Source organism: Garra rufa, chromosome 23, assembly GCF_049309525.1.
Source record: "Garra rufa chromosome 23, GarRuf1.0, whole genome shotgun sequence".
Lineage (NCBI taxonomy): Eukaryota > Metazoa > Chordata > Actinopteri > Cypriniformes > Cyprinidae > Garra > Garra rufa.
This window is the reverse complement of record NC_133383.1, coordinates 6,123,997-6,134,040: the sequence shown is the minus strand read 5'-3', so window position 1 is coordinate 6,134,040 and position 10,044 is coordinate 6,123,997. Positions and strand designations below refer to the sequence as shown.

Below are 10,044 nucleotides of genomic sequence, written 5' to 3'. Positions count from 1 at the left end.
AACATCTTCAGCCATATGGTTTGTGTAGGTCATAAAATATTATTTTTGTATTATTTTATTACAAAACACACATGACACAGTGAATTTACACACATACTTCTCATGATCTGAAAAAAAGTTTTTGATCTTCTGAAATGATTTAAAAGCTGTCTGTGTCAGTGTTATTTTTGTATTATTTATATAGTTGAGGAATCTGCAAAAAGTTAATTATTTTATTAAAATAAGAGGGATCATACAAAATGCATGGTATTGTTTATTTAGTACTGACCTGAATAAGATATTTCACATAAAAGGTGTTTACATATAGTCCACAAGAGAAAATAATAGTTGAATTTATAAAAATGACCCTGTTCAAAAGTTTACATCCCCTTGAATCTTAATACTGTGTTGTTACCTGAATGATCCACAGCTGTGTGTTTTTTTTTTGTTTGTTTGTTTAGTGATAGTTGTTCATGAGTCCCTAGATGCCCTGAACAATTCAACTGCCTTTTTTTCTTCAGAAAAATTCTTCAGGTCCCACAAATTCTTTCCAACAATGACTGTATGACTTAGAGGTCCATCTTTTCACACTGAGGACAACTGAGGGACTCATATGTAACTATTACAAAAGGTTCAAATTCTTACTGATGCTCCAGAAGGAAAAAACATGCATTAAGGGGGGTGAAAACTCTTCTGGGAAACATGTAACCATCTTCTGTAGCTTTTGAAGGGCAGTACAAAATTAAAAGAAAATTAATATTTAGGCAAAGTAAGAAAAATGTACACATCTCCATTTTTTTTCTTTCTTATTTTCCATTTTAGTTATAGGCCCAGTTTCACAGACAGGGCTTAGACTAAGCCAGGATTAGGCCATAGTTCAATTAGGACATTTAAGTCATTTTTATAAACGTGCTTAGAAAAAAAACATTACAGGTGTGCATCTTGAGACAAAACAAAGGCACTGATATATTTTAAGATCAATCAGTGCAATTTTGTTTCAGTTGAAACAGCTCAGACTTACATTTTAGTCTAGGACTAGGCTTAAGCCTTGTCTGTGAAACCGGGGGTTAGTGCTTTAACTTAAAAATCTTATTTCAGTTAATTGCCAAAGCAATATTTCCAATGTTTTTGTTTTTCATCTAATATTTATGTATATATTTTTTCCATTTCAGCTTTATTTCCATAAAAAAGTGGAATCTATTAATTTTAGTTAGCAATAACATAACAGAGCAAAACGTTCTAATTTGATAATTTCTAAATAAATTGGAAGCAGATAGCGAACAAGCATTATCAACTGTCCAAAAAGTGAACTTCTTTAATTACAAATTAAAGATGCAATTTTGCTCCTCAAATGTCAGTTCAAGTCAATTTTAGCCTTCTAAAATTAAGCTTTTATTCATGCTAACATTAATTTGGACTCTTGAGTGTCACACTTAAGATGAATAAATCAGATCAGAGTGTTTATACTGTTCAATAATGGCTCAGTCCAGATGTCCCAGGACAGTCTGTATTCACAGATCCAGCGATGTGTAATCCAGGCTCATTAAAGGACAAAGTGCATCTCTGATATGACAAACTACTACTGGACAGTGATGAATTCTGGGATATGTGACTTCTCGGACTCTGATTCATTGTATGTGTGCCGCACAGTTCTGTCTGTGGGTGCTGCGTTACAGGTGCATTGTGGGTAATACAGTCATTCTGAACACAGCAGGATCTCTGCAGGGTTAATGGGACGGCATGCTGCTGCGGTTGCCATGGCGGCAGGGCGCCTCGGTGAACGGCATGCTGGATGTTTGCGGAAAACGGCCGTCCGGGGACACTTGGAGGAAGATGATTGTTTTGGATTGGATCTGACGACACCATGCCAGTCTTTTGTATAGAGGAAGAGGGATTATTATGAAATGGGTTGGGGAAATGGCCTGGAAGAGAACTACAGGAGTTTGGATGTTGTGGAAAAGATTTCGGAGTGCAAAAAAAGTCTCCTTCTCCTGTTTTTTGTCTGTAAAAGTCAGATTCCGTGAGCTTCTGTGAAAGAGATGATGAATATTCGCATCTCATTATCAGGTTGCCAGGCAACACAGAGTTTCGTTGCCGCCCACTAGTGTCGGTCTCTCTCAACAGAGCATCTTCAACATACGAAAAAACATCATTGGCCAAAACTTTGTTGAGTTGGATGGGTTCCTCCTCTTGGAGACGCAGTAGAGCTTCTTCCATTTCCTTCAGCTGCTCATTAAGGACTTTCCCATCCGTGTCTGGAGAATCTAGAAGGGCCTGAGAGTTGCTGTTGTGAACGCTGAGCAGGGCATGGCTGTCCATGAAGACGTGCTCCAGAGAGAAAGGAGATGTTGGTTGTGGGGGCCGGTTGTAGACGGAGCGGTCTTGACTCAGTAAGGATCCCAGGAGGGAGTCGGAATATACAGCGGTGCTGGACAGATGATCCTGCTGCCCTGGGACCATCGGAGAGGGGAAGGTTTCATACAGGAGAGCCTCTCCAGTGACAAAGTTGAAGGGAAGCTGCAGATGCCTTGAACGGAGATGCTCCTCACCTTCTTTATTTCTACAGGTTTAATAAAAAGTAAAACAAGTTTTATTAAAGCCTGGACCACAAAACCAGTCTTCAGTAGCACAGGTATATTTGCAGTAATAGCCAAAAATACATTGTATGGGTCAAAATGATGCTGAAAATCATTAGGATATTAAGATCATGTTCCATGAATGTAGTTTGTAAATTTCCTACAGTAAATATATCAAAACTCAATTGTTGATTAGTAATATGCATTGCCAAGAACTTTATTTGGACAGATTTTAAAGGCAATTTTTTGCACCCTCAGATTACAGATTTTCAATGGTTGTATTAAATATTGCCCTATCCTAACAATGCCAAGGTCAGCAAGAAGGGACCCAAATGCAGAGTGAGTGAAACAGACAAATATTTATTGAAAACACAAGTTCAGGGGTAAACAATCTTAAACTCCAATCCAGCAGGAAGAGAATTATGCCTCCAGAGATGGACAATCTGGAGAACAGTCCCAGTCTGTGGCCAAACCAGACAGAGGAATGGGAGAAGACCAGAGCATGCAATCTGAGTTATGGAACTCAAAGCAGGCCAGTAACAGATTAAGTTCTCAGCACCAGGCTTGGTTGGCAGGCTGCTCTGGAGAACCAACAGGCAGGGAGGCTTAGGCTGGTAGAGCAGGACTGGAGGGAACACATAGCACAAACATACAAGACACCACAACACTAAACACAACACAAGGAAAAAAAACACGTAATAAAAGGCAAAGTAAATATCTAAATTTAGACTTTAAGAACTAAAAGTATCAAATCCAAATAAAACAAAACTAGAAACAAAACTGAAAAACTACTAAATAAAATAAATATAAGCAAAATAGCTAAAAGGTATAAACCAAAAGTAGAAAACCTGCCACAAGGACACACCAAAAAACAGCACACAACTGGACTACACCACAGCAACTTAATAACTATCTCTATGGCACAAGTCAAGCCCCCAAACACTTGAGGAGAAACAGCACAATATAAAGGGAGGAAGGTAATGAGGGCCAGGTGAGCACAATTACAAGAAACGAGGACAAGACAAGGGCTAAACAAGAGGGCGTGACCAAGGAAAACAAGGAGGTGGGACCACAGGAACACATGGCAGACGCAAACAAAGACAACGCAATGCGTTAAGACAGTGTTGCTCAACTCCAGTCCTCGGGGCCCACTGCTCTGCACATTTTGTATGTCTTCCTCATTTAAGGCACCTGATTTTGATCATCAGCTCATTAGAAGAAAGATTCATGAACTGAACTGAGTGTGTCAGACTCAGAAACATACAAAATGTGCAGAGCAGTGGGCCTCGAGGACTGGAGTTGAGAACCACTCCGTTGAGACACATGACAAACAAAGAAACATTAAACAAAGACAACACAGACAAATTTGCCAGGGCAGAGCCCTCACAAACAAACCATACATCAATGGAAAGCTTATTGAGCTTTCAGATGATGTATAAATCTTAATTTAAAAAAAATGATCCTTATGACTGGTTTTGTGGTCAAAATGATGGGCAAAAATGAAACAATCTTAACTAAATCAGTATATCAAACAGTTGTTTGGGTGAATCTCATGAAGTCATTTTTCACCCAAAATCAAAAGAAAATAAAAAACATTAGCCAAATTCACATTTTCTAACCATTAAGATTTTTGTTTTAATGGAAAAAAAAAGACAAAGTTTTTTTTTTTTTTGCATTATGGTAATAATTTGGTTTAATCTTGGGGTGAAATAAAGCTGTATTAATAGCTATTATTAATAGCTGATTTATTTTTATCTATTTTTATTATGGCCAGTGATCAATATGAGAACTAACAATATATTTTATACATTTTGTAAGCTTTTTTTTAAACCAATGTTCATACTAAAGGTCCAATCTATAATTTGACATGAAATAACAACATAAACTTGTGTTAAGGAATATCTTCCAGAATAAAGTATTTTACAGAATTTATATACAAAAGATTTGTACAGAGTACTGTATTTTTGAAGTAAAAAAGAGAAAGAAATAAAATAATAATACTTTTGATTTTAATTAATTAGACATGCTTTATTGATATTTTTTAATTTACCCATTAAAACAGAGTCTAGAAAAATTAAAACGGATAAAAACAGAATCCAGAAAAATTCAAAGGGAAATTAAAAATAAAAACAGAATTTGAAAAAAAAAAAATAAACAGAGCCCTATGTATCTATTATTGACCTATACATTGACCTACTAAAATTATTTTAATTAATTGAAATAAAACTAAAATCAAATATAAATGTCAGAACAAAATAACTAAAACATAAACTATAGTCCACTGAAAATATATATAAAAAAAAAGTTAATTCAAAATATTAATAAATACTGTAACAATATAAAATAATACTAAAATAGCTCTGAACCAGACCAGTACTGATAAAAAAAAAAAAAAAACGTATCAAATCAAAATATTGAGAAAATTGCCTTTAAAGTTGTTCAAATGAAGTTATTAGCAATGCATGTTACTAATCAAAAATTGGGTTTTGATATATTTGCAGTAGGACATTTATAAAATATATTCATGGAACATGATCTCTACTTAATATCCTAATGATTTTAGGCATAAAATAGAAATTGATCATTCTGACCCATACAATGTATTGTTGGCTATTTCTACAAATATACCCGTGCTCCTTAAGACTGCTTTAGTGGTCCAGGGTCACATTTGTTATAAGTAGTGGAAAAAGAAAAATGTGACTGTTAAATTCCCTAAAAAACAGTCCTATGTAAAATACAATGAATATACAGAAATACCGCAGAAAGTGAGCAGCTGCTAGCGTCAGAGGAAGTATAGAGCACTCACGTCAAGGGTTTCAGACGGCAGATGATGAAGTCGGGTTTGCCTTCCTTGAGCACCATTCTAGCATTGGCCTGGACCCAGACCCAAACGCCAGTCTTACTCAAGAGCCTAAAAATGGTGAAACCGCTCTCGCCAGTTTTCATCACTGCAAGACAGAGACACAAATCTCATCTCAGAACATCAAAGTACAAGTGTTCAGAATAATGCGCTAGTCATTACACCTTAAATCTTACTGTGTAAGTGTTTGTCGGCGCAGTACATCATGTCAGCTGCGTGGATGAACTGATATCCAGATCCTCTCAGGCACAGCTCCTGCTCTGTGTAACCCAGAACCACCTTCCCTCTGGACGACACAAGAATAATCAGTTAACAAAGTGACACAAACACGCCTGAATGAACTCACGCCGATCCTCACCTGGTGTCCATGCTCACTGGTGTGAAATCCAGTTTGTGTTTGGTTTGAAAAAAGAGGGTCTTGGTTCTGATTTCCAGGATCACGGGGGGCTGTACAGGGATGGCGATGGCAAACAGGGCAAGCTGTGAGAGACCAGCCACTTCACCATCTGTGGTCCCATCTTGTCTGTGAAGATACTTCAGCCGCCCCTGAAAATTGAGCACCTGTGTGTACAAGAATAGCTGTGTTGGTAACACTTTACAATAAGGTTCGTTAGGTAACATTAGTTAACTACTTTAGTTAACATTAACTAAGAATGAACAATAAAAAGCTGTGCTTGTTAATATTAGGTAATGCACTGTGTACTAACATGAACAAACAATGAATGACTTTTTTTGGGGGGCAAATTTATTTATTTATTTATTTAGTTTTCCCCAAATTAATATTATTTTTTCCCCGAATTCTGTTAATTTTTTTAAAAATAATTTTTTCATTGTAATTTTTTCTGGATTACGCTTTTTATTTAAATTCTACTGGTCAAATTATATTTTAGTAATCAAAAAGCATGTCTAATTAATTGAAACTTAAAACTTAAACCTAACAAACTGTTGTTAAATTGTGTAACAAAGATTTGGGCTTTGGTCTTTTTCATTTTCAAATCAATCTAATTTTTTTCCGAATTTTGTTTTAATTTTTCTTAAATTCCATTTTTTTCCATTTTAATTTTAATTTTTCTTTTAAATGTTTTTTTTAGTCTTATTTTAATGGTGAAATTAAATTTTCGTAATTAAAAGCATGTCTAATTACAATTTAACAACAATTTGAATTTAATTACATTTTAAATTTATTACATTTTTCCAAAATCCATTTTATTTTCCAAAATTGTTTGTTTTCCATAAAAATAAATAAATCTGGATTCTTCTTTTAATGGTTCAATCCATGTTTAATATTTTTAATGCAAAAAGTATGTATAATAAATTGAATTATAACACTTTAACAATGTATTTATTTATTTATTTATTTTTACAATAATAGGGCTCTACTAATTATATTAAATCTGTGTTGTCTGTTTAATTTAATACAGATTTATCATCAGATGAAGTCATAAAACATTAACCATTTAAAGGTTAACTTACTTTATTTTGGATGTGTGTAGGGCCCAATGAAATTAGTTTTCCCCAAATAAATTTTATTTTTTTCCCAAATTCTGTTTAATTTTACTTTTTATTCATTGTAATTTTTTCTTGATTACATTTTTTTTATTTATATTTTACTGGTCAAATTAAATTTTAGTTATCAAAAAGCATGTCTAATTAATTGAAACTTAAAACTTAAACCTAACAAACTGTTGTTAAATTGTGTAACAAAAATGAAATTTTAGGGCTTTTTCATTTTCAAATTAATTTTATTTTATTTTTTCCAATTTTTTCCATTTTCATTTTTCTTTTTTTCTTTAAATTTTTTTTTTTTAAATCCTGTTTTAATGATAAAATTACATTTTCATAATTAAAAGCATGTCTAATTACAATTTAACAATTTGAATTTAATTACATTTTAAATGTATTAATTACATTTCAAAATTGTTTGTTTTCCATAAAAAAAAAAAATCTGGATTGTTCTTTTAATGGTTCAATCCATTTTTAATTTTTTAATGCAAAAAGTATGTCTAATAAATTGAATTGATAACACTTTAACAATGTAATTTTTTATTTATTTTATTTATTTTTGTATTTTATTATACAATAATAGTGCCCTACTAAATGTATTAATAAATTCTGTGTTGTTTATCATCAGATGAAACCATAAAACATTAACCATTTAAAGGTGAACTTTTTTTTGTTGTTTTAAATGTGTGTAATTGTAATTTTTCTGGATTATGTATGTATATGTATGTATATATATATATATATTTTACTGGTCACATTTGATTTGTAACGCAGGACTCAGGGAAGCGTTCACGATCCAAACGCTAGCTTTATTTAACAGATCGTAGTCAAGACAGGCAGGATCAAAACACCAGCAAACGGTAATATCCAGGGCAAGACAAAAGCGTAATCCAGAAAATACAGGCAGAGTCCAAAATCCAAGTGCGCAGTCCAAAAGTAACAAATAAAACAAAACAATGAAACAAGGCTAGGCTAGGCTAGACTATGACTATGACTATGACTATGACTAATAACAAAACATGGCAATGGCAATGGCAAAAACATGGCAAAGAAACAAGAGAAACCGCTTAGTAGAGTCCGCACAGCAAAACAATTCGCGGGGCCTGTTTGGTTTAGGCCCTGCTTAAATGGCCACCAAACAGGAAGTAACCAACTTGAACAATTTATTAATTTAAGTTTTCTTTTTACAATAATAGGGTATATTAAGGTGAGACAGGCGAATAGGGTGATAAAAACAAAACAACTTTTGTATTACAAGTTTTCTAAAAAGTTAGGTTTAAATGTGCAAATGAGGCATTATTTAACGTGCTAATTTGCATAATTTTCTAGTACAAAAATCTAAACCCTGGATGAAGTCAGTTTCAAAATTCTTGTTTAATTTTTTCGACATATTAGAGTCAAAAGTTTTTACAGAAGGAATTTTGGGTATCTCATTTCGTCACAACATAATTCAGAAAAAAACTTAGAACAGACAGGAAACACTATATGCAATTTTTTTAGGAATAAAATGTTGTATAAAATCAAGCAAATTATATATGAACAAATCCCTCTGTAAAAACCTTCAGGATATAGACAGGAATAAAAAATTAAAGTTCGGTGTGTGTAAGTCTTACTGAAGTGGAGATTTATGGCTCAGTCTAGAAGAAAAAAATAATTTTGAGAAAACGGCTTTTAAAAATATGCATTGTAATTTAAATCTATTGACACAAATAGATAAAGTGCTATAAAAGAAACACTTAACAGTATTTTCTGGATGTTTTCTTTCCACTAGTCTACAAAAAAACTTTATGAAAATCCAAAAATCCCAAAATCTCAAACTTGATAGGTGCATGAAAAAAAGTTTTTGCCTGCAGTGTCTCCCCTTAAATATTTGATCAAATTCTGTGTTGTCTGTTTAACCTAATACAGATTTGTTGTGAAAAATTGTGGTAATTAAATGAAATCATTAAATGTAAGCAATTTAAGTAATCTTTAAACATGTAATCAAATGGAAATGTAATAATTCCTTCTCATTTTTGGTAAACTAAATGCTGCACAACAAAAGTTTTCTGTTACATTTTTCAAATTCCATGACATTCCTCATTATACAGTAAATTCCATTTTATTACTGAATTTCGATTCACATATAGGGTGCTTTGGTTCTGTGCATCTCACCAGGAAGTCGGAGGAGTTGTCCAGCAGGCAGCGGAGACGACAGCAGAAGCTTCTCTCCAGGAAGGACGAGTTCTCTGGAGGAATCTCAGTGCCCACTGGTTCTGCAATTACACAATACATTTGCATAAATCACATGTATATCATCCACAAGGGACACAGTTCAGGTTTGTTCTGCTGTTAATAGCAAGTTTAGCCAGAATATTCCATTAAGCTAACAAACACCATGTTTAATTGTACTGAAGGTCATTCAGTACATACTGACACCAACCATCAATGCTGGACTCGGGGTTGAGGGCAAAGTGCAACTGGCTTCTGAACATGACCCGGTCATCCACGTGGATCAGATCAAACATGCTCTGATGAAGCACATCAGACTGTGAGGAGAACATTTGGATTGGTTAGTTGGATTTGGGTTAGATCTCTTAAGTAAAATCAATGATTTTTAACAGCTTAAGTGTTGACCTGATGGAAACCCAGGTAGTCCTGAATGGTGGGTGAAGCATAGACGATGCAGCCATCTGTGGATACAACCAGGACAAAGCCATTTAGCGCCTGCAGAAAAAGAAACACAGACCTGTCAGCAACAGCAGGCCATATATCATTCAAAAGTCATTTTGTCATTTGCCTTCCATTTGCATTTGTATTTAGAACATCAATCACTTGAAGCAGCAGATCTCCTTCAGAGTCGCCGATGCAAGCAGCCAGTGAAGTCTCATTGCCATTATGGGAAAACTCAGGGCCTGAATTCTTGTTTAATGCACCTGAAAGACAAAAAGTAATAATGCATGATAAATTCAAGAACTTTTGTTACATTCTTAAAAAATAAAGGTTCCAAAAGGTGGTTTTCGCAGACATTTTGTTTCCTCAAAGAATCTTGTCTTAAAAGAATAATAATGTCTTAAAAGAATATTTTTTTTAGCATGAAGAATATTTTAAAGTACCTTTTCTCCACTGTAAGGAATGGAAAGAATA

At 33.9% G+C, this 10,044-nt stretch overlaps 1 protein-coding gene across 1 annotated transcript in view; it reads right to left on the bottom strand.

Moving 5' to 3' along the window:
* Positions 1-235: 235 nt before the first annotated feature.
* LOC141298723 (aryl hydrocarbon receptor-like) overlaps positions 236-10,044 on the bottom strand; it is a 21,836-nt gene continuing 12,027 nt past the window's right edge. The window contains exons 3-10 of the mRNA XM_073829026.1: positions 9,733-9,833; positions 9,535-9,624; positions 9,341-9,446; positions 9,073-9,173; positions 5,774-5,976; positions 5,592-5,701; positions 5,362-5,503; positions 236-2,539 (exon numbers count right to left, since the gene is read on the bottom strand). Of these exons, the coding sequence (XP_073685127.1) occupies positions 1,450-2,539; positions 5,362-5,503; positions 5,592-5,701; positions 5,774-5,976; positions 9,073-9,173; positions 9,341-9,446; positions 9,535-9,624; positions 9,733-9,833 (1,943 nt within the window). The 3' untranslated portion in view covers positions 236-1,449. The remainder of the gene's footprint in view (positions 2,540-5,361; positions 5,504-5,591; positions 5,702-5,773; positions 5,977-9,072; positions 9,174-9,340; positions 9,447-9,534; positions 9,625-9,732; positions 9,834-10,044) is intronic.